Below are 24611 nucleotides of genomic sequence, written 5' to 3' on the forward strand. Positions count from 1 at the left end.
ATAAAACATCCTGTGGGTCATCACAGAAAATGCAGGAATTGCTCACATTTCTGTGTTTCTGTCAGACACTACAACAGCAAGTCCGGGGTAATGATGACACCAAGCCAGTGACTCCTCACTCCCTGTCTGTGCTTGTTATTTTCCCCAGAAAGTGAAGGAGGAAGATTGACACATATATGTAAATTAAAAAAAAAAAAAAAAAGGCCACATCTTCTTCAGAATTTTCATGCAATTGTGTAATTCCTACTCATGTTACCTGAATTTCTGAGAGAAACTGCGGTGAATTTGACATTGATTTGCTTTGAGTCCTTCAGAATTCAATTAGAAGAAATCAGCCACAGTCAAGGGGGGAGCTGGCCATGTTTTCTTTATTTTCTTAAAACTCTCCTGGCCCCAAATGCTGCTGCCATTATCCCCAAAGATTCATAAATTAATGACTACAAACCCATGCTTTGAGGAAGTTTTTATAACACTTTGTACAGTGTGATTAAATCTGGAATTCATCTGCATTAAAATAGGTACCAATTCCCACGCATTGATGGAACTGGAATATTAATATTGGTAATTTTGATTATTTTCTGGTGTAGCTGTAGCAGTTTTGAGATGCTGTGCCAGACAACAAATCCAGGGAACAGGAAAGGAAGAACACAGCCCTTAGCTTCTAATTTGTTGCTAATCATTGTTCATTTTAACAAAGAACAATCATCTCAACAAACAAAATTAATCTTAGCAGTGAAGAACACTTCACTGGTGAGTGGCTACCCGATGGCTCAAGTGATGGGATTTGTGGATACTTCCCAAATTTCCAGCAGACACATTCTTGCCCCAAATCCACATCACTGCAGCTATTCACTGCTGACTCCAGGCCTTTGGTCTGGGCACACTTTGGTTTTGAAGTATTTGCTTCACTCTTGTTTTAAATTCCTTTTTTTCTCCCCTGTTCTTGAATACAGAATGAGAATTTTCTGTGCCCCAACATCCCAGGCCCCTGTCAGTTTATTTGTGATCCAGGCGCTGGGAACCTGAGGCTGAAGACAGCAGAGTGTATTTAAACATGCAAATTATGCTTCTCCTTGATGAGCCCTGCCTGGGCTTCCCTGCACAGCACTTTGGAAGTTGCCTTCCTATCAGGTTCCTCCTGGCATCACAGAGATGCGATTTGGAGGAGAGAAATCCGACCAAAAAAGAAAAAAAAAATTAAATCGTTAATCCTGAAACCAGGAACTGGCAGCCTGTTATGTGTAAAATCAAAGAAATTTTTGTTTCCCCCTTTCGGAGCTGGCGGCCAGGTGTGTTTTCACACCCACCTGCTTCCCTCAGTATTTGAACCTCCACCGTGCCTTTGTAGATTAGCCAGCGCTTTGTTCCTGAGGACAAAAGTCCACCTCCACTAACGACTCACAGAGCTCTTGGAACAGGATAACCTCAGGGATTTGCTTAAGGAGAAGCTCTTAATGCACCAAAATCTAAGTTAAACAAAGCCCAAAACTCGCTCAGGAGGTTCCTCAGCCACAGCTTGTCTGCCAGCAATTTGCTTTGCCATGCAGGGACAAGGAGAAGCAGCTTTGAGGAGTGAGAGGTTTATCTGGTTCTTGGGATGAAAGGAGAGACCGTGAGGCTGCATCCTTTGAAAACCAAACTCGCACTGCCCTGAGAGTCAGGTTTTCTCTCTAAGGATGCTCAGGGAAATGATCACAGATCGTGGAAGTGCATTGGAGCGTCTCAGCTCTTGCGTGGATGCCCTGATTTAGAATTAAACCACCTCATTGCAGCTGGCTTCATTCTGAAAGCAAAATACAATAAATTGAATTATTTGCTTTCAATCTAAAGGATTTTATTTAATTTTCCTGTGGTTTACAGTGCAGACAAACACAAGCTGGCCTGGACAAGCAGAAAGGACAAGCTTATAGCTTGAGGTGCTGTGTTCCATCACGTTCTGTAAATTGTGAATTAAATTACCGTCCAACTAAAGAGAACCTGAAACCAAAACAGCCAAAAAAAATCTTTTTTACGTACCTGATTCTAAGGAGATGCAATTAATCAGAAATACCTTTGTGTGTCACAAGCTGAGAATGAATTTTCCAGGAAGTTTTAAGCAGCACATTACCAGCATCAAATTTCATGGCGATGTCAATCAAGACAAGTAACCCTCTTCCCCCTCTTGGCACTTTCCTGCATACAATTGCCACTCAATTACCACCAGCCACTAATCAAGAGCACATTTTCATGCAAAAATCCTGTAGCAGAGGCTTGTTATTTCTTTCTGTTGCCTTGTGACTTCACTGCCTCACAGCCGGTTCTGTTAATGAATGGCACTTGATGGAAACAACACCGGGCTCTGCCCTTTTGCCTTGGTGGCTGAAAGTAGGAGCCGGGAAAATTTGGAGGTCAAAAAAAATAAAGGTAGAGAAAGGGTTGGAGGATGGGTAGGAAAGCAGGGGCTGAGGAAAAAAAAATTATTGCCAAAAAGGTTGGAAGGCTGAAAAGCAGAGGATAAAAAGGGGAGGAAGGCTGAAAGCTGATGCCAAAAAGGGGTGAGAGACTTGACATGAAGGCTGAGAGGGAGGAGAGGCTGGCGCAGAGGGGGAAAGTTTAGGAACGGTGCTCACCCTTAGCACTGTAAATATTACCAGAGTCACACAGGACATCGCTGGACCACACCCACCAGGGAAAAGTGCAGCATTTGTCAGGAAAATTCCGGGAAATAAATGGTATTGTCAAGTCTCCACTGGAACCAATACAGACTTAGATATCGTTTTTAAAGGATCCTGACTGGTTCCACTTGTTTTCCTGATCTTTCCACTCCACGTTTTTACTGTGCCTTTCTAAGGAGCCCAGGTAAAAGTATGAGGAATGAGCCGTCTTGCCTTAGGAAGAGGTGAATATTCATTAGATTAGGAGTTATTTCCAAGGTGCTTTTGGAAAGTGGGATTTAGTAAAGCATTTTAAAGTGTCCTGACCTAGTGCATGTTCCCAGCCCTTTCATCTCTTCACCAGCCCTTGCCATGGGCAACAAACCTTAGAGGGGCAGCACTGGAATTTCTGCCACTTTGAGCATGGTGTGTTTGCTTTTTAATAACTTTAACAGTCCAGCTGCAGGAACCCTCCTCCATCCACCTGTGTGGGGGACAGGTGACAGCAAGGGCCACCATCTCAGCTGGCCTGGGATGTTGACCAGCAGCAGCAGTGGGATGAGGAGTCTGCTCGTGCCCTGACATAGAATTACATAATGTGACACAAAAACCTTTGGAAAAGTTTCCTATCGAGTGTACAGGCTGTTTTCGTGTATATTGGGTATGTTTAGGTGCTGTAAATAAACTGAGAGGACTGTGTTCCCCAGCAGACTTCTCCCATGTCCACAGAAAGCCATAGGTGTCCTGCCCGGCCCCACTGTGACTGCCTACGGGAGGAATTTGTTAGGATATTTCACACAGGAATCCAGACGCTGTGCTTTAAATGAGGGTGAAATTTAGACATTACTCACTTCCATTTGACTGTCAGCCCCCTTGGGCACGATGAAAGCAGCAGTGGGTCCCAGCTATTCAGCATGCTCTGCTGTTTTATCTGGGGCTCCTGCAAGTCCTGTGTAGTGTTGCCAAGACCTTGGAGAGGATGGAAATCCCAACAGGAGAATGCAACTGCTCCGCCATGGGGGATTAGAGTTCAAAGTGCTCTCAGCCACGGTGCCCAGTTGTTGTCTCCAGCTGACAATGACCAGCAAAGACCATGGAGACACAAAACCTATCTTGGGACTGCTGCTTGGGGCCTGCTGATTTTCCAGCCCCTGCCTTTGACACTTTAACCCCTGACAGTGAGGTTTAACCTCAGCTGGCAAAGCAGCACCACACAACTGACCAGATAAAGGAAAAGCTGCACAAGGAAGCAAGGCTAAACAGAGAATTCATCCACTGCCCCCCATGGCAGGCAGGTGTTCCAGGAAGGCAGGGCTGCACTGCGTGTAACAATGACTTGGGAAGACAAATTCAGAATGTGTCCCCCCTTCCTCCTTCTCCCCCAGCTTCATGTGCTGAGGGTGATGCAACAGGGTCTGGGATATCGCTGTGCTCAGCTGGGGTCAGCTGTCCTGGCTGTGTCCCCCCAGCTCCTTGTGCCCCCCAGTGCAGAAAAATTTGTTTATCACAAAGTATTTTAACTTGCTTTGACTTCCTGGGGCACGGGGGCTTTGAGGTGAAGAACTCTTGGTGCTAAATGAGAAGCAGGCATTCTGCAGGGAGATAAACCAAATGGGCAGTGAAACAGGAACTAAATTTCAGGGGAAAACCCACTTTTAATTCTCTGTGCTGTGTTACTGAGATGTATTTTTTGGAATAGCTGTGAGTCAGAACCATTAACAAGAACGTTTTACCTGGATCATTTCCTTTGAGAGTATTTACAAGTCCCCAACAAGTGCAGGGACTCACCTAAGAGATGAGTACAGGAGCATCCTCATCCAGGGTATGTAGCAGTCCAGCTGCTCTGCTCACACAGGGACATTTGGCTGCTCCTGGATAATATTCCTGTACAAATAACAACATTCTGGTGGTGTGCTTCTTGCCCTCTAGATGGTACTAAGCACCGAGTCTGAAATCACTGATTAAACTGCCTGCTGCCAGTAACATTTTCAGGCTCTGGGGGTTGTTAGAAAACCATGCTTTTGATCCATATCCAGCTTTATAAATAGGTGGGTTTTGTCCCATTCAGTGTCATCGTTAGGTTCAGCATGGGAAATGGTGTGATGCGGATTAAAATAACGAGCCTGGAGGCACAGAGAACGTGTGTGAGTCTCAAGTGCTGCTGCCTTTGCTTTAGACAACACATTCAACCCCCGTACAGAGAATGACCCAGTTCCTACAGGGTTTGTTTTTGTGTTGGAGCCTTATTAGAGTTGGCTTTTATAATTCCTGGAGGCTTTGGGGTGTATAGAGCGAACACACATCAACGCCTCCCTCCCTGATAAACAGAGAGCAGTTCACGGTGCCAGGCAAAAACGTGTACATCAGAATGTGTACGGATATCATCTGTAGCTAGGGAATTGTTTGCCTGGCTCAGAGTTCTCCCCAGGCCTGGCATTCTGCTTTGCTGGGCTTTCCCCTGCAGACACACCAGAGCAGTCCCACAGGGCAGCAGAGCCATCAGGCCACTGATGGCAGGTCCACACTGTCACCTCCTCCAGGGAGCCAGGGAAAGGCTTGGGTGAAAACACAGACAGGAGCTGCTCTGTGGGTGCTCACCTTGGCTCACCTGAAAGGGATGAGGCAGGGATTTGTTAAATCACCCCTTTCTCCCCAGCTTTAGGGCAGGAGGGTGTCCCGGCACAGCCACAGTGCCCAGTGCCAGCACTGAAGGAGTGACTGCTGCTGCCTTCCCCTTCTGGGGGAGAAATAAACCAAAACAGCCATTAACAAAACAAGTGACCTTGGCAAGTCAAACAGTTAATTTCCAACCTGTCTGTGAATCCTGCATTTCTACAGCAACAAAAATAGGTTTTGCTCACAAACAGTGTCTTGCACATCTAAGAACGGCCACATTTCCACAAAGTTCTTAAAAAAAGACACAAATGCTAGTTTGGATAGTAAGATGAATATATTTAATCTTTCTTGTTTGTAAAACAAGACATAAATTTGTGTATAGATATAACTTATATATTTTTTATTTATATATACTATATACAGACAATAAAAAAATCTTCCTCTGTATTAGACTGAGAGATTTATGGAGGAATGATATAGGCATAACAGGGAGCTTTGAAGAAACTCAGAGTTTCATACTAGGGAAAAGGAAAACACGTCTCCCTGTCAGCCTTCAGCATTGTAACAGGCCTTGCCCACCATGGACTGAAGTCCCAATTGGCTCTTGCACTGGATATTTGCTACATGGTTCTTGAAATCAGGAGGCTGTCCCCACAGCAGGATCCTCTGTGCCTTGCTGGCAGCCACTGCCCCAGTCCGGGACAGCCACGGGCCAGGGGAGTTTATTGCACTCCAAGGATGCGCATGTTAAAAGCACATTTGTGCATTTCCATAGCTCCTGTGGAAGAACAGGACGTTTCAAATGTGCATATTTATCAAAAATAATAGAGATGGGAAGCGGCTGCTTGCACAGAGATCCCTGATCATCCCCAGGGGCTGGGTTGGACAGGCCAGTGCTGTGACCTCCTGCCCAGCCAGAGGGGGTGACAGGGACAGCACCGGGGTCCCATGAACTGCACTGCTGGCAGGGTGAGCAATGCACGTGTGACCTTGCATTCCTCTCCTTGCTCTGCTTTGGAGCGTTGGTGGCTGCAGGGAAACACCAATTAAGGCTGTCCCGTTGATTATATCTATTACCAGACTGGGAGGAGGAGGAGGAGGAGGGGAACCTTGGGGTGGGAAGGAACACAACTGGGAATCGTTTTACCGTTCACTTAGAAGTGAAAACAAAAAAACCCCAAAACGATCAAAAAAGTGACTCCAAGTAAACAACCACCTCACAGAACTAAATGATGCTTCTTATGGCAGTCAGCCTGGTGAAGACAGAAAAGGAACCCCAACACCCTGGCAAGGAGAACAGCCCCTGCCTGGCTCGTGGCCAAAGCTGATCCAGGGCTCCTCTCTGATGGTCACAGTGAAAGGAAATTGGAGAGGGTTTGCCTGACCTTTGGGGGCATGTACGTAACCTCTGGAGAATGGTGTGAAAGTGGCCTCCCCTCAGCTGCTAGCCCACCTTCTGGCTTGCAGTGGTCAAAGATCAATCAATCTGGGTTCCTTGCAGGGTCTCTAGCATGGATTCACCCATCCAGAAGAGGAACACAGAATTACTTTGATTGGAAAGGACCACTAAGATTATTGAATCAAACCATTCCTCCAGCACTGCCAAACACACCACTGAACCATGTCCCCAAATGCCACAACTAAATGTGTTTTAAACACCTCCAGGGATGCTGACTTCCCTAGGCAGCCTGTTCTAAAACATGACCACCATCAGTGAAGAAATTTTTCTTACATCCAATCTAAACCTTCCCTGGCACAACTTGAAGCACTTTCATGCTGTCTCTTGCTACCTGGGCGAAGAGACTGATCCCCACCTGGCTGCTCTCTCCAGGGAGTTGTGCAGAGCCAGAAGGTCCCCGCTGAGCCTCCTTTTCTCCAGGCTGAGCCCCTTTCCCAGCTCCCTCAGCTGCTCCCCATCTGACTTGTGTTCCAGACCTTTCTCCAGCTCCATTCCCATCTCTGGGCACCCTCCAGCCCCTCAGTGTCTTTCTTGTTCTGAGGGGCCCAGAGCTGGACACAGGATTTGGGGAGTGCCTCACCAGTGCCCAGTTAGGGGGATGTCACTGTCCTGGTCCTGCTGGCCACCTCATGGCTGGGACAGCCCAGGTGCCATTGGCCTCCTGTCCACCTGGGCACACCTGGCCCCTGTTCAGCTGCTGTTCACCAGCACCCCCAGGGCCTTCCCCACCAGGCACTTTCCAGCCCCTCTGCCCCAGCCTGGAGCTGCAGGGGGTGTTGTGACCCAAGGGCAGGACCTGGCTGACCCTCACCCCACCCATGGACCCAGCCTGTGCAGACCCCTCTGCAGCACAACACTCCCACCCAAACTGGTGTCACCTGCAGACTGACTGAGAGCGTCCTCGAAATACACTGAACAGGACAGGCCCCAGCCCTGAGCCCTGGGGAACACCACTGGTGATGGCCCCAGCTGCATTTAACTCCCTTCCCCACCACTCTCTGGGGCCCCTCCATCCATCCAGTCTCTCCAGGAGAATGCTGAAGAACACAGTGTCAAAGGCTTTACTAAAATCTAGGTAGACAACATCCACTCCTTTCCTTCACCCAGAGAGTCACCCTGTCATAGAAGGAGACCAGGCTGGTCAAGCAGCACCTGCCTTTCCCCTGTGCTGGCTGGGGCTGATTCCCTTGTCCTGCATGTGCCATGTGATGGCACCCAAGATCTGCTCCATGACCTTCTCAGCACCGAGGTGGGATTGACAGGCCTGTAGTTCCCTCTGTAGTTCCCTGGACTCTCCCCACTTGCAGGCATTAAGCCCTTGCCTTTGGCACAGGCAGTGCCTGTGCTCAGGACTAGAGCACCAGGGCCTAAACTGTGAGAGTAGAGCCCAGTAGGGTGCCCTGGCTCTGTCCCAGGATTATGGCAACCTGCCCATGCTAGGACTACTTCCCAAGCCCTAACACAGCCGGAGGGACTTGCACCCCAGAGGTCCCTTCTGCTGCTAATTACGCTGTGTTTGTGGGCCAGGCAGATCCTGGAGGCAGGAGAGTTGTTTACGTGGCAAGACACTGGTTTGGCTCCAGACTGCCCAAGTGAAGCCAGATCTCAGCTCAGCTCCTGCGAGCTCGCTGGCCCACCACAAACTGTGACAAAGGTCTTTGCACCAGCGAGGCCCAGAACCCCACGGAACCAAACTGGTGTGGAGATGGGGTGCCTGTACCTCCCACATACTGTCACCAACAAGCCAGCTTGGGAGAACAAGCAGAGAAGCTGCTTGAGCACCTCGGCCAGCTGATTGCACAGCTTCTGACAGGGCATGAATTCACCCTTCAAACCCATCACCAACACAACCATCCATTCTGCAGAGATCAGAGCGTCTTGGCTGTCGCACACCCCAGTAACCGTGGGCCTGCAGACATCCTCACCAGACCCATGAGAGTTGAGAGCATGGCCTGGCTCACACTGGCTTGTTGGTCTCCACAGCTGGCTTTACTTGTTGATCAGCGTCTTCAGGGAGCGTGTGAGAGTGCTCATGACAGTGGCGACCGTGGCTGACTGGCGGGCGAGCTGCTCCACAGTCTGCTGGTGGCTCAGCATCCTGGCCGTGGACTCCTCGGCAGCCTTCAGGAGGAAGGTGTAGTTCCTCACCACCTCCTCCACCTTCGTCAGCAGCTCCTGGCGCTGGGACTCGGACCGCACGACGTACACCAGCCTCACGAAGGTCTCGATGAGGCTGCTTAGCACCTGGAAGCTGCTCGTGATGGCCGAGAGCATGTGGGTAGGGCTCTTGTCCACGGCGGCCACGCGGCGGCAGGACGCCCGGAACTCCTTGAACTTGAGGGCCAGCTCCTGCTTGTACTCAGCCAGCTGGGAGATGTAAGGTTTACAGTCCCGGACCTCGGGGCTCAGCACGCACTGCCTCAGGATGGTCAGGAGCTCGTTGGTGTCCAGCTGCACCTGCAGAAACCCATTGGGAAAGCTGTAGGCATGGCCTCGAAGGGTGTTGATCTTGGCCAAGCTCCCCTCAAAACTGGAGGTCCTTAAATCTATCTCCTGGGTCTGGCTCTCGTTGGGGCTGCTGCAGGCTGTTGCATCTAGGACCTGAAGAGTCCTGCTCATGACTGGGACCATCTGATTGTCCAGCTTCATTCCTGGGAGTATCTGCATGGGGATGGAATAGGACAGCTCATCCTTCTCGCTCCCGTCGTCTGCAACGTCGCATTTTCTGTAGTAGAAGCAGTACCGGATGGAGCAGCACTTCTCATCCTCCATGTCCTCATCCCGCAGCTCAGCAGGACTCGGGTACATCTCCTCCTGGACAGAGAACACTGCTGAGCCCTTCTGGTTCTTTTTGTCCTGTGCTATCTGGACGTAGGAGGGGTCAGCCACTCCAGAGGCTTCCTGGATTTTGCTCTTCAGAACAGGACAGAGGATGCTGGGCTCAGGCTCTTTCTGGGGGCCTTTCTGCTTGGTTGTGTAGATGTTCTGGTAGACGTCTGAGGACAAGGATGTCCTATCCGTCTTATCTATTTCACTGACGCTGTAGCGACGCAAGAGCTTCCTGTAGTGGGGTGCCCCCATGCACTCCCCTCGGGAGGTGCACGTATTCAAACAGGACATGCCGTTCTCTGGCTCCGACCTGTTGTCTCTGGACTCTAAACTTGTAGATCGTATCCGTTTGCCTTTGGAAGGGCTGCTCATGCTTGTCAGCCTGATGGCTTCTACCTGCTTCTGGTCCTCTGCAGCTTTATCCCTGCCTCGCCTCTCCACTTCTGGTACCGCCAGCTGGTTGGGGGGTGGCCTCATTCCCCTGCAAATCCGCTTGCAGTCACAGCTACGCCTTTGCTCCCTGGACATCCCTGGGACTTTTTGCACAGGACTGCTCCTCAGCTGGCAGCTGCAGCGCCCAGGGGCAGGTGGGTGCAGATACTCCTGTGGTGGGAGGTCACTTTTGCTCTTTGGCTTGAGCAGCTCTTCAAGGAATTCCAGCTCATACTGCTTCACCTTCTGCAGCTGGGCCTGCCGCTCGTCCGTCTCCTTCTTCAGCCGCGTGGGAAATGTTGCAGAGAACAGGTTCCTAAGCCTGAAGGGAGCTTTTGGGGCTTTGGGTTTAGCTGGGACATCAGCATCTTGTTGGGTTACCTCCAGGACTTTTTCTGCTTTTTTGGAAGGCACAGTGCTAATCTGCAGGCTCTCGGATCTGGGAATCAGCTGGATTGGCCCTTTGGCTTCCTCACTGCTGCTCCTGAAAGTGCTACCAGGGGATGGAGAGTGCACATTGCTGCTCTCAGCTTTTAAGATTTTGGCCGAGCTTTCCTGTTGTGTTTTCTGTCCTTGGTTTGAAGGAGCTGTGTGTTTCTGCAAGACAAGGCTTGTGGCATCCCCACCTGCCTTCTGACCTGCCTCTCCACCAGCAGCTTTTCCTGGAGCATCTCTACTCACTTTTTGCTGGTAGCTTTTAGAGGCAAAAGTCTTACTGGACATCATTTCCTCACCTGCTGGGGTGAGGTGGAAAGCTTCAGCCTGACTGCCAGGAGCTTCCTTAGGACTTGGAGAAACTTCACAGTGCTGCTGCGGAGAGAGTTGCTGCTGCTGCTGACAGTTGCACAATGTCTCTGCAGTTTGTGGACCTCCTTTAAGTGTCAAAGGCTTGCTGCTGGCTGGTGCACAGCTGCTGGTACCATTCATGTTCTGGTCTTCTTTTAAGGCTGATACCACTCGGGGAGCTGAGGCTTTTGCATTTGCCACCTGCTGCAGAGCAGCTGAAACGATGGCTGGAGTTACACTGCTTTTCTGATCCAGGAGGAGCTTGGAGCTCGGCTGCACCTCTTTGGGCATCTTCTCTTGTAGATCCTGTGCCTGCTCCCTGGTCGGGGCTGCTGTGGCATGCAGAGATACCTCAAAGGCTGCTTTTGAGTGACCTGCACCTTTGCACTCAGAGCTTGGCACTGAAGCCCCCTTGCTCTGCTCGCTGAGCTGGGGGATCAGCCCTGGCTGGGCAGCCGAGGCGCAGCTCCGCTCCCCGTGCTGCTGCTCCTGCTTGCTCTTGCAGTTGCTAAGGCTGGGACTTTGGGTGGAGAAGGCTGGCTTCAGAGAAGGGCTCGGGTCCTGGCGGCTCAGGGGGTAGGGTGAGGTGAGGACAGCCTGGGCAGCACAGCTCTGGATTCGGAAAGGCAAGTCCTTCCTGGCCAGGAGGTTTTCTTTGTTGATGTGTTGGGTGAGGAAGTAGGCTGCGTTCTGATGCTGCTTCATAGCAGAGACCATCTCCGAGACATCGGTGAGCTCTGAGGAGTTCGTTTCGTGGCCAGAGTCCAAGGATGACTCAGGAGTGATGGCAGCCAGGACAATAAGACCTGAGGAGGGACACAAAGAAAACCCCACAACAACTCTCACACCACAGTGCTGTGTGGAGGAGAGGGGAACTCCTGGTGGCAGGAGGGTCCCAGGAATGGAGGGCACATTGGAGAAACTTCTGTGGCTTCTCACAGCTAAGAGTTAAGGCTTGTAAGGGAGATCACTTTTCAGCATTGAGCTGGCTTGATAGCTCAATTCAGCAAGAGCTTCTGGCCCAGGAAAAAATCCTGTGAAGCCTTCCATTGTTGGTGGTAGCAGAGCTATAGGGATGTGTCTGGCACAAGAAGGAAAACTGGGCAACAGGTACTCTGCCATAGTGAGTAGGACAGCCAAGGTGGGAGGAGGAACAAAGGACTGTGCTGCCAGCAGGCTGGTCCCAGAGTCACCCATGTGGCAGCAGGTTTGCCTTGTGAAGGGCTCACACACTGCAAAACCTGTGTGGGAACCTGCAAAGACCGATGGCCAAAGATCCCAGCTGAGTGGGGTCACAGTGGGGAGGAACTCATGCTCACAGTACTGGTTTGGCAGAGCCTCGCCCCAGCATCGTGGCATGTGGCAGACATGGGATAACCAAGAGCCACGGGCAGGGAGAGGAGCCCCACCTCAGCTTCTTAGAAATCTTCTGAGCAGCAACTTGGCTGCTCCTGCTATAGCCTGTTGCCACAACTTAGCTTTTACTAGAAGCTGCTTCACAGTCACTTATAGGATGGGAGGAAACTAAAGGGAAGGACGTACAGTAGGAAAGAAAGGCTACAGGGAAAAAAGGGAGTCACGGCCACTAAAATACCTGCTGTCTGCTGTGGCGGGGGATGCGGACAATCCTCTGAAGCAGCCAGGGCTTCCAGCGCCTGCAGGGTGGACACCAGGGCATCGTCCAGCTCTTGGGCGTGGTCTCGCACGGTCCGTGGCTGCACGCTGTCGATCAGGGTGACCGGGATCTCGTCGTACAGGATGCCGCAGAGCTGCCGGCCCTGCTCCTGGCTCTGCGCCGCCGCCCGGCGCTTGGGGTCGTCCTCATCGGAGCTGTTGTCTCGGAAGCCAGGAGGAGGGGCGGCGATAGCGGGGAGCAGGGACGTGGTCTCGTCCTCTTCCTCATCGTTCCCGGGAGGTGGGAGCGACATCAGGTCCACCATGTTGTCACGGGTGCTGCCAGGCTTGCCCCCCGTGCCCGAGGCCAGCCGGCTCTTGATCTTGGCTTGGCAGGACTCGCAGTAGGAGTGGGGGGCGTCGCTGCGCAGGTGGGTGTCTATGGTGTGGGCCCTGGCCCTGCTCGCCTGCCTGTCTCGCTCAAGGCCGTCCAGGTCGTACTCCTTTGCTGCCCCGTTGTAGCCTTGGCCAGAGCTTTTGGAGGTGGGGTCGGATTTGGTCCTGGGACGAGTTTCCTCAAAAAAAATCAGGTTTTCGTTGATGTCCGTGCCGCTCTCTCTCTCCTTCCTCTGCTCTCGCATGTGCAGGTAGCAGAAGCGGACGAGCTCCGAGTCCGAAGCCCTGGTGGCAGGAGCCCCGGCTGCTCCGGTGACAGTGGCAGAGCCACCCACCAGCCCATTCTCTTTCTTTCCCATGTGCCCTGCCGTGGCAGGCCGGTGGAAGTTGTGTGCGTTGATGTAATCTAAACCAAAACCACAACAGGCACGTTAGCAGCAGCACCGGGATGAAGGGGAGACAGCGTGGGGAAGCCTCTGCTCACCCTGGAGAAGCATCTGCGTGCTCCGTGCCCTCCAGCCCTCAGCACTGCACTGGGACACCCACCTTCCCTGCAGTGGGACACCCACCTTCCCTGCAGTGCATCCAGGCCACCTGGCTGGCCCTTTGGAAAACCTGCTGGGCCTGTCTGCTGGGAGCGAGGGTAGAAGAAATGTCCTGCACCACAGGAGGAGTTGGAAGGGACATTTAAAGGACATCTGGTCCAACCCCCCTGCAATATGCAGGGACACCTTCAACTAGATCAGGTTGCTCAGAGCCATGTCCAACATTCAAGGAAACCTTGAATGTTTCCAGGGATGGGAACTTGTGCCTACAGCTCATCACCCTTATCATAAACCCTTCCTCCTTGTATTTAATCTGAATCTACTCTCTTTCAATTTAAAACCACTGCTCCATGTCCTATAGCTACAAGCCTTATTAAAAATCTTCCCTGGAGCTTTCTCTCCTCAAGACTAAAACATCCAACTCTGTCACCTAGGAGAGGTGCCCCAACCCTCTGATCATCTTCATGGCCTCCTCTGGACTTGCTCCATCAGGTCCATGGGGACCCCAGAGCTGGAGGCAGCTCTGCAGCTGGGGTCTGACCAGAGTGGAGCAGAGGGGCAGGATCCCCTCCCTCCCCTGCTGCCCACAGGACACACTTGGCTCTCTGGGCTGTGAGTGCACACGGCTGGGTCCTGTCCAGCCTCTCCTCCCCCAGCATCCCCAAGTCCTTCTCAGCAGGGCTGCTCTCCATCTGTTCATCCCCCATCCTGGACTGATACTGGAGGTGGTCCTGCCCTAGGGGCAGCACCTTCTACTTATTGAACCTCATGGGATTCCCACAGGTCACTGCTTGAGCTTGTCCAGGTCCCTCTGGATGTGACTCTGTCCCTCAGGCATTTAAACTGAACAACTGGGCTTGGTATCATCTGCAAACTTGCTGAGGGTGCTCTCAATCCCCTGTGTCCTTGATGAGGACATGAAACAGTCCTGGTCCCAGTACAGGCCCCTGAGCTTGATCCCTCTGCTGGGGGCAGAGCTGGGCAGGGCCAGAGGAGGGCTGGCCAGCACAGCTGACCTCAGACACCGATGTGGGTGCTGCATCACTGCTCCACCAGCAGCATCCAGAGGGCAGCAGGAGCAGCCTAGCTGCTGCAAGGATCTCCAGCCTCAGCCTGCTGCAGCTCACACGGCAAGATGGAATTGGTGCCATTTTTGGGTAGTGTTGGCCACACCAAGCAGTGTTGGTCAGGAGGCTACTGGAAGTGGAGCAATATTGCCTTTTGAGGAGACATCCACTGCAGTGTGGCTGTGTTCAAGTGACAGACACCCCCCAGCCCCTCACTGTCTGTGATCCATGTGTTATTTCTATCTGGCTGACAGCTATTGGATCAGGCTGGCTGTAACAGAGCCCGTTGCTCTTGCTGTTAAGCATCTCCCAGTGACAGCCTCCCCTTGCTCCCTTGTGCAGGGGAAGTGGCTGAAATACTGCTTGAATTTGTGGCCAGTGTCCATCCCTCAGGAGGGGCATGTGTCTGCATTGCAGGTTGGATTGTGCAGCTGTGCCGAGAGCGGCTGCCGAGGGATGCGGGTTCTGTCTCACCAAGGATAAATTAAATCAAATAAATCCTAATTAAATTCATTAGCTCAACAAATTGGACAATTTGTCTCCCCAAACACATGTTTGTATTATACTGTTCATCACCTGCAATGTTAAAATCCCAATAAAAACAAAATGTCTTTCATACCTGGCCATGGCAGCGCTCAGGAATGACAGCTGTGTGAGGGAGCACAAGGCTGCCAGAGCTGGGGATGTTTGGGCTGTAGCAGGCAGCACAAGGCTGAGGCAGAGGCTTGCTGGCTGCCCATGCCAAGCCAAGCCCTGCTGCTGAATGGGGCCAAACCCCTAAAACCCCAAATCTGGCTGCTGCATGCTCAGGAAGGAGAAAAATTCCTGACAAGGAGCTGAGAGAGCAACTAAGGGCACAGAGCTGCCTGGCTGATGCTGGCTGATGGTGAGAGCAGGAGGAAGAAGGGACAGGGAGGTGAATCACCTGTGTGGCTGCAGCATGGCACAACGGAGGGCAGGGCTCTGGCATATGGCTCCGCAGGGAAATGCAGAGAGCTGGATCTGACAGCATTCGGACAGCGTGCGCACTTCTAAAAGTGTCTGCTGTTCAGCAGGAGGCTCTAATGGGCCTCAGGGAAGATGGATGTGCTCCTCTTCTCCGTAAAAGCATGGGCCAAGGCTTGATTTTACATTTAAGATTCTGGCACAGTCTGCCTGCAGCCTGGGAAGTCTGGGCTAACTTAATTCATCCCAGTGGGGCTTTCTCCTGCAAGGATGTGCTAATGATCAACAGTCGCTGCTCCCTGTGATCCGCCCAGCTCTGACAGCTCAGCCTGCAGCCCTGCGGAGACCAGAGCTGTGAGCAGACTGTTTCCCCAATTCACTCTAAATCCACTCCTTCTGAAGGGTGCCTGAGCGACTGGGCTGGGTGCACTGGGTCTGTAAGGGAACTGCTGCACTCCCCTGGTCACTGAGGTTTTCACTGCTCCCAGGAGGACAGACAGGCCATCCAGAGAGGGGCTGGCACAGATCCATCACTGTCCTATCCACACTGTGGCTCTCACACTCACTCCCACCCTTGCAGAGTTACACTGGTTTCTTGAGGCTGTCAAGAACAGGGCAAGGTCCCCAACCCTTTCTGGTAGAGGTTTGGACCGTGGCCCAGAAGCAGAATCTCAGGAAAAAAATTCTGGCTATTGTCACAGTAGCTAGAGTGTGGAAAAACACCTCTTGCACAAGCTGAGACATCCCATGAGAGGCCAGGAACTGTGGGTGCTGCCAGCCTCCTTCCAAGCCCTTGGGTGTGGGATGCTCTCCACTTCTTTGAGTCCCCACAGCCACGTGCCCCACGTGTCCCTGTAGCCCCTGTCAGGGTGGCATAAGCCAGGGAAGGACCACTCTGATGACAGTGAAACCAGTTCAGTTGCAAACACCCTCTGCTCCCAGCAAAATGTGATTAAATGCATTTCCACAGGGCAGCCAGGGCAGAGCACAGTGACAGCTGTCAGTCAGAGGCACAGGGGAGGAAAGGAGAGGAAACTGCTTATACTTACACCAAAATCACCTGCCAGGCCTTTGCTGGATTCACTGAGGTCGCTGCAGATGCTTTCCTGAACCCTCTTGTGAGTGTGTCCTCCCACATCAGCCAAATCCATGGTCAGGTGCCTTCTTCAAAGGCACCAAGTGCTTTTCCAAGGGCCCTGTGAGCTCTCTGCACTCCTCCCACCTCCCCAAGCCAGGCCCATCTTGAGAAGGGAGTTTTGACTCTGGCAGATAAACTGAGGACTTGTCACAGCACTCTGGAGCTGCAGTGTCACTTGGAAGGTCTGCGAGTGACCTTCCAGAAGCATCTGGGTTGGTGTTTTGCCCATCTTTAGTCACTGAACCTGTATTTTATGTTTCCCTATATTGGATGTGCATGGAACAGCAGCATGTAGTTCAGGGCTGGCTCTTGTTTGAAATCACTCTTGAGAATCATTGCTCTTTTCAGAGGGTGACTCACACCTGCAATCCATCCTCAAGGGAAAGCACTGGTGCCTGTTGGGATGGAAGCTCCTGCTGTGTCCAGACCAGCTTCTGCTCCCTGAAAAGCTGGGACAGCAAAGTTCCCTTCCTGATTTAGGAAATGAGCAGAGCAGCCACACTCACTGGGCTGCCAGCGAGGCTCAGACCCCCAGGCTGGAGGCAGCAGGAATGCAGCCCCAGGGCTCACACCCTCGGGTGGGTGTGTGGAGCAGGATGCCAGCCAGGGGATGTGTGCTGCATCCCTGCAGCAGTGCTCAGGCTGCTCTGGCAGGGCCCAGCATGTGGCTGGCAGATTCACAGTTCTGCTCAAACAGCTCCTCCTGCAGCTGCTCCACGACTCACAGTGAGTGCTTAGGGCCTGAGCTGATGCCACAAGTCATTTTGGCTGATCCAAAATGAGCACCTGTGGGCCTGATGTTTCTGGGTCTGAGAGTTTTTAGCCTGCTGGCAGCTGCTAACTTTTTTCCCCAAGGGAAAATTTGTCAAGAAAGCTTCTTCCCAAAACAATCTTGGCAAACAACTGTCCTTTCCCAAAACAATCTTTCTCCAGGTGGTGTTTTGCCTTTCTAGTTCTCAAAAAACAACATTTTAGCTGTTTCTCTAGTTTAACCAATGGGATTAGAGAGGTGTCCTTCCTATTCACCAATCTTGTTAAGTCTGGATGGGAACACCTTATAAAAAGTAGTAAGAATTAGACTATAAAGCTTTTTCTATGCTCTTTGCCTTCTGAAATATTTGGAGTCTCTCATCTTTCTTTTGTGTACTATGAAAAAAACGAGGGTGTTTGCAACAAGGACCTGTCTCCCTGCTCTTTGCTTTTTGGCTAAAGAGGGACTCAGCTCCCTTGAGGGAGTTCTGAAGATGAATGGGAGCAGAGGGGAGATGTCAGAGAAAGCCTTCCCCTCCCTAATGCTGCAGAGGGAGGCTGGGGAAGGGGCTGGCACAGAAAGCAGAGGCTGAAACGTACCTGCCTTGATAATCTGAGGTGGGGGAGGCTGGCTGGGGGCCCTGGACAGGATCATCTTCTTGGAGTCCACCAGGAGACGGCAGTAGCCTGCGATCAGGCAGGCAAAGTTGGTGGCTTCAGGCCACTCCATCAGCAACACCAGCGGCTGGAAGGCAAGGGAGGCAAAGCACGTGAGGGCCACTGGCTCAGCTGATGGGCACCAGAGCTGCACAGGGCCCTGCACTGGTGGCACTGGGGAGCTGCTGGTGCTCCCAGCACTCCCAGCACGTGAACAACCAGCCAGGTGCAGAGCCTTGCTCCAGCTCCCCCAGGAAATGGCTGTGCACAGCAGAGTCTGGCTGCAGCTGGGATTCCTGCTTGCTGCCTCCCCCAAGGATGAGGGACCCACAGCAAGGTCCTTCTGACCCTCTGTCTCCATGTCAGTGCTCTGTGCCCACCTGCAAGCTCCTGTCCAACCACCAGGGAGGGCACAGGGAGTTTGTGGAGGCTCCAGCTGCCAGAACCCCTCTCCACTGCAGGCACCGTGTCTCCCTCCCATAAACTAAAACTTCCAGCACGATGCCAAAGGGGCCAAACCCCATTACAGGTTCCCCCAGCTACCACTCTGAGACTGTGGATCTTATTTAAACCTAACCCTTTGGAAAATTAAATTTGTGCTTAGGAGCAGATGGTGCCTTCCCTTTTAGGAGAGCATTTATTTGCATGCTAAAATAGATCTTTGCTTTAAAGAAAAATAAAACTCAGGCATGGTCTGTGTGACACATATAACCTCACAGCACAATCTAGCAGCAGACAGTGCAACTCCCAGTTCCCAGATTGTCCCAAGGAGAGGATCAGCTAGCCCAGGGAAGCTGTTGGGGTGGGATTCACTCTTACCCACCCGGGGAGGTCCTGTGCACTGCTGGGGCCAGGCTGGGCAGAGCAGCCTGTGTCAGCACAGCTCACTTGAGAGGCCCCTGCTCCATCTGAGCCCCCAGCACTGCTTAAGACAGACCCATGAGATGGAAAAAATTGGCAAGTGCCTTCAGTAGTTATGGCAAAGGCAGCTCCTGCCCTCACCTACCCCTTGCACAAAGCACCTCTACCTTTTTATCCAGGTACAGGGGAATATCTGAGCTGGCTGGGGGATGCTGAACTGCTGCTGTCTCAGGCTGCCTGTCCCGCCACGCTCAGCCTCTTGCACACTGAGAGCCCTCCAGGACTCAGAAGAACTCATTTACCACATTCAGGGAATGCTAAGGCTGTTTTAAAAAACACTTAAACCTACACAGTGTGAAAAGCATTAAAGCTATTTTAGTTTTCTTGTTTTATAACCACAAGAGGTTCCTGGTACCCACTGGCCAGTTTTGTGCTCTGCTTAATATTTGCTGCTGTGAGCCACCAAGCCAATTCTGGCCAAGGAAGGCCAGAGTGTCATGCTCTGGACCATAAAGTGCCACAAACTTGGGTGTGAAGCCATCAGCCCTGGGCAGAGCTGTGTGTGATCCCCAAGCCATGCCAGCCCCTGGCAGGGGCAGATTTCTCCCAGGGCCAGGGTAAAGAAGCTCCCTCTGGCTGCTGTGCAGGAAGGTGAAGGAAAAGAAATAACTTGATGTGGAAGAGAAGTATCCTGACAAGTGAATGTCCTCTGCTGAGAGGCTCTGCCCCTGCCCACTTCACAGGGCTCCTCCTGAATCTTGGAAAATAAACCTGAGATGACACAGATCAAAGGATGGAATCAAACCAGAGGGAGAGGAGTGAGGAGATTCTCAACATAGCTCAAAGGAGACAGGCATGCAGTGGTGAGGGGGTGACACCTCTCAGCCCAGCTCCAGTCTTGACATAAGTGATGAAAGGAAACCATGTGCTCTGCATGTGAAGCATCCTTAAAACGAGTGGCTTCTACACAGGGCTGAGCCCTCCTGGGTTTTTCAAGCCATCTGTTGAATGAGGACATATTTGTGCATTTTCCCTGCTTTGTTCTGCAGGGTTTGGAGTGTCAGCAGCAAGGGAGGGAGCAAATCCCAGTGGGACGGAGGCAATGGCTGGTAAACCCCCATTGCTGGGAGATTCAACCCAGAGGCCAAGGTGGGCTGAGAATCCCCTTGCAAAAGGAAAACCAGGGGATAATTTCCATCATGTGTGAATCCCACTGAGGCAGGGTGGCACAGGGCTGTGAACCTTCACTGCCTCCCTGTCAGTGCTCACCATGCAGCCCCCAGGGCAGCCCCAGTGCCCCAGCTGGGGACCAGCATCTCCAGGACCCATTTCCATCTTTGCTCAGCTGCCTCTGCCTCAGGATGCTCCCACCCTTCCAGAGATGGCAGGAGGCACCTGGATCAGTCCTCCTGAAGGGCAACAGGGCTGAGGTGCAACAACCCTGACTGATGTTTCTGGACTACAAATGAAACCAGGGTGCTGAGAGCTCCCTGCCAGGTCTGCAAGCCAGTCCAGCCTCCAGAATGGCTGCCAGCAATAAATGGCATCCTGGGGTTAACTGTGGCACTCTGCTCTGAACAGGAGGAATCTTAAACCTGATTAACATTACAGCTTACAAAAGATTACTCTGATATACTGACAGGGAAGCTGCGTGAGAGTTCCTTAATTGCCAAGTGTTTAAATATTGTTATTAGGGATTAAATCGCTTCAGGTGCAGCTTGGAACCATCCACCTGTGGATGTGTGATCTCCCCACGGCCTGGGAGCCCACAGGGCCGTGGTTCTGTGTCCTGCTCATGGATGATGAGCTGTTCACAAAGACACTGACTGTGGGCAAAGCTGCTGCAGTCAGGCTGTGCATCTCCCTTGGCCTTGGTGGCTCCTCTGCTGCTCACTAACAGAGTTCTGGCACAGGATCTGAGCCTTTCCCATGTGGGGCTACAAGACTGAGCCTCTCTCTCTCCCACTCCACTAGGTAGTTTTGCTGAGATTGCAACAGCTCAGCTGCCTTTGAGATGTCCACCCTGCTGCCACATCCCCCTGAAAGAGGCCAGCAGAACTGAAAGTGATTTATGGGGTCAAGAGGCAAAGAGACAACACGACTGCAGCAGCCCTGTTCTGTTGGGAAATGATTCCACAAAGAGGAGGTATCAGGGGTGGCAGCTAATGGAGGTGTTATTTTTAGGCATTGGCAGCCTTGCCCACCCTGTTCCAGGAGATGCTGTGGGCACGGGTGAGCTGAGCAAATATTGACTTTGTGAACAGGTGGAACGAAACATTTCCAGCTCACGGTGCTGAGGGGTTTAGATGATAAATTCAGGGCAGCTTTGTGAGGGGCTGCTCTAAATAAGAACAGCCCTGAAGAACTGCAGGCTGTGCTTTGGGTTTCCTTGTGACACCCCATGGGATTCACCTCCTTTCCCTCAGAAACATCCTGCAAGAGGCAGTGAGGGCTCGTGCCTGAGGTCAGGACTGCCCTGGTGCCCACAGGGCTCATTGTGACATCCTTGTGTATCTCCCTGCAGTTTTTTCAACTTGCTGCTCAATCTCAACCAAACCCCACAAAAAGGCAGCACGAAGAAGAGCACAAATCTTTCTAAGTTTTCTAAACTCAGTGGAGCAATGGTGACAAGTCTCTCTGTGAAGTAAAATAAAATACATTTATACCATATAGAAGAAATGACTTTTGCATTAGCTTATTAATGATAAAGTGATTTTTCTACTATTCTCTTCCTTTAAATAAGATCTCAGTGTCCTTCTGGAGGGTATTTTCTCGCTCAGACAAAGGTCTGTAGGAAATTTTCTGGCCAGGGTTATGCTAGATGATTTTAACAGTCCTCATACTGAAATTAATTTATGATCCCATCTATTCATACTGTAACCTCTAAGATTAGATGCATTTCCTTTTAATCTCTCCTCTTTATCAGGTGCTTTGGGTCTTACTCTGCTTCCTTTAATGCAGTGCAGCAGAAAGTTGGGAGATGAATTTACATAATTTATGTTCCTTGGTTTACTTGAGGTGCACTGCCAAGTTTTTATTTAATAATACAGGCACCTGGACCTAACGAGGCAGCAGTCAATTTTTCACTTCTATGCTGACCTTTCCTTCTCTCCCCTTAAGCATTATTAACTCAGCTCTATCAATACCAGGCTGCTTGTGACTAGAACCACTATTTCCCACTCATTCATCAATAAGGGCACAGCGTTGGTTAGACCTGCAGGTCCCTCCTTCCTTAGAGGGCTGCATTTTTTGGTTGGGTTTGGGGCTTCTTTTTCTCTCCTTTTTTTTTTTTTTTTTTTTTTTTTTTTTTTTTTTTTTTTTTTTTTTTTTTTAATGAACAAATCAAATTTGGCTTTGAAGGATTGAAAACTCATTTTCTCCCCATGTTGTCTTTCGGGCTGGCTCCTGTCCTGGATGCCTGCAGGCAGTGCTCTGGGTGGTGCTGGAACTGGGAAATTCTTCGTTTTGCATCCCAGTGCTTTGCTTCATATCCCATTCCCTTGCTTTACATCCCATTCCTTTGCTTCATATCCCATTCCTTTGCTTCACATCCCACTGCGAGCAGGGATCTGTGTCTGCCCCTCCCACCCAGGTACCCAGCCAAAGGAAACCTCAGTCCTTCCCTCTCCCTCAGGAGATGACAGCACTTCAGAACGGTTTAATGCAAATAAAGATTAACTCGGTGTAAGGAACCAGAGCTGCGGTCCCATGGTCACTCCAAAGCCTCTTCCTGCAGGAGAAATCTCAGGGCTTCAGTCAGAGCTTGCAGGAGCAGGAGGGATGTCAGCCCTGCCTGCCCTGGTGGCTTTGGTGGGGCTCCCCACTGTTCTCAGACTGGAGTTTGGCAAACACACATCGGGCACTGGCCTCAGCACCAGAGCACATCCCTGCCACCATCAGCTCAGGGGAGCACAGCCGGGCTGGGGGGAGGCTCCGAGGGGTCATCATCCCATCACCTCTGAGGGGAAGGGGCTCCTCCATCATCCCATCCCCTGTGAGAGGAGAGAGCTCCTCCATCATCCCATCCCCTGTGAGAGGAGAGAGCTCCTCCATCATCCTAACTCCTGTGAGGGGAGGGGGCTTCTCCATCATCCCATCACCTGTGAGGGGAAGGGGCTCCTCGATCTCCCATCACCTGTGAGAGGAGGGGGCTCCTCCATCATCCCATCACCTATGGGAGGAGGGGCCTCCTGGATTATCCCATCACGTCTGAGGAGAAGGGGCTTCTCCATCATCCCATCACCTCTGAGGGGAGAGAGGTCCTCCATCATCCTAACTCCTGTGAGGGGAGGGGGCTTCTCCATCATCCCATCACCTGTGAGAGGAGAGAGAGCTCCTCCATCATCCCATCACCTCTGAGAGGAGGGGGCTCCTCGGCTCCTCCTGGTTTGAGGAGGGGCTGAATCCCAGCTCTGCACAGAGTTCTCTTTATCCAAACACTCTCTGGGACACCACCAGCATTTCCCAGATTCCAGGCACAGCAGCAGCAGCAGCCAGGGACCTTTCTGAGTTAATTTTTCCTTTGTTTTCCTCTCTCAAATCTTGATCTCGGCTTAAGCGCCGGCTGGCTACGGGCTGTGCTGGGAGACCAAAGTCAATTGTCGCGGTGGCTTTGCTGGAACCGCGCCTGGGCAGCGGCGAGCGCCGCGGGCAGTGCCCGGAGCCCGGCACAGGGCACAGGCACAGCCCGGCACGGCTCCTCTCGGAGCTGCAGCCGCTCCCGCAGGCTCGGGTGAGCCGGCTGGCCCCGAGCGCTGCTTCATTGGCATTCAGAGCGCTTCAGCAGCCCTTTCCCCGCTGTCGAGACTGTTAATAACAAAAAGGCCAGCGGTGTGCAGCTGTGTAAATCAGGTGGGAGGAATGCTCCCTTGGAAAAGGCGTTTCAGCCAGGACAAACCCTCAGCTCCTGCACAGCCGCACAGCCAGGGGAGCCTGGGGGAGCAGGCACCTCCCTGTGCCCCATCCTGCCTGCCAGGCTTGTCCCGGTGCCAGGCAGGAGATGCTGACATTGTCCTTGCCGGGATATGCGAGGTAGAGGAGCACTTTGCAGTGCTGCCCCGGGGAGGAAGGCAGGTTCACGCCTGAGGCTCCATTCTGAGCTGCCTCAGAAGCATCGGCCACTCTCAAATGCTGCTCCCAGCAGGAGGGGAAAGCCCCCGGGAGGTGCAGAGCCCCCTAACCTGGCAAGATGCACTTAATGCATAAAGATCGCAGGAGACACCTTGTGCCACCTCCCTGCCACAGCAAATACGTGAGCTCCAGAATCAGTGCCCAAACATGAGGAGGAATAATGGAGAAGCAACAGTCCCAGCAGAAAGGAGGCTTTGTCAGGTGAGAATGACCGCTGGAACCTGCAAAATGATGACTTGCATCACTGGAACCAGCAAAATTAACCACTTGCACCACTGGAACCTGGAAAATGAACCACTTGCACCACTGGAACCTGGAAAATGACCACCTGCACCACTGGAACCTGCAAAATGAACCACCTGCACCACTGGAACCTGCAAAATGACCACCTGCACCACTGCAGTGCAGTTGGGGATGTGTGGTCCTGCCCCCAACCTCAGGCTGGCAATTTCCTCAGCATTCCCAAGCAAAACTTCTCATTCCCTCTGTGACTGTTGAGACAAAACCTGCTCCTCTCCTCCCTGCAGCTCTCACAGACCTTGCAGGGAACAAAAATCCTTGGAGCCAGCAGCAGAAGCCTGGAGGTTTTTGTTTTTGTGTCCCGAGGTTGTGCAGCTCCTCTCTGAGGGGTTCAGCATTTGCCACCCCACTTGCCACAGTGGCAAAAAGCTAAAGAAGGCAAAGCAGAGGTAGTAGCCCTGGGTTTGTATCCCAAATGGGCTGTTTTAAACAGAAATTGGAGCCCAGGATGGA

The 24611-nt window shown here is 52.0% G+C and overlaps 1 protein-coding gene across 2 annotated transcripts in view; it reads right to left on the bottom strand.

Annotated features, from left to right (window-relative positions):
• Nucleotides 1-5573: 5573 nt before the first annotated feature.
• FRMPD3 (FERM and PDZ domain containing 3) overlaps nt 5574-24611 on the bottom strand; it is a 58844-nt gene continuing 39806 nt past the window's right edge. For both annotated transcript variants that reach the window (XM_063416745.1, XM_063416743.1), the window contains 3 exons: nt 17811-17955; nt 12350-13171; nt 5574-11561 (listed from right to left, as the gene is read on the bottom strand). In XM_063416745.1, the coding sequence (XP_063272815.1) occupies nt 8698-11561; nt 12350-13171; nt 17811-17955 (3831 nt within the window). In that variant the 3' untranslated portion in view covers nt 5574-8697. The remainder of the gene's footprint in view (nt 11562-12349; nt 13172-17810; nt 17956-24611) is intronic.

The sequence above is a fragment of the Prinia subflava genome, chromosome 20 (assembly GCF_021018805.1).
Source record: "Prinia subflava isolate CZ2003 ecotype Zambia chromosome 20, Cam_Psub_1.2, whole genome shotgun sequence".
Classification (NCBI taxonomy): Eukaryota; Metazoa; Chordata; class Aves; order Passeriformes; family Cisticolidae; genus Prinia; species Prinia subflava.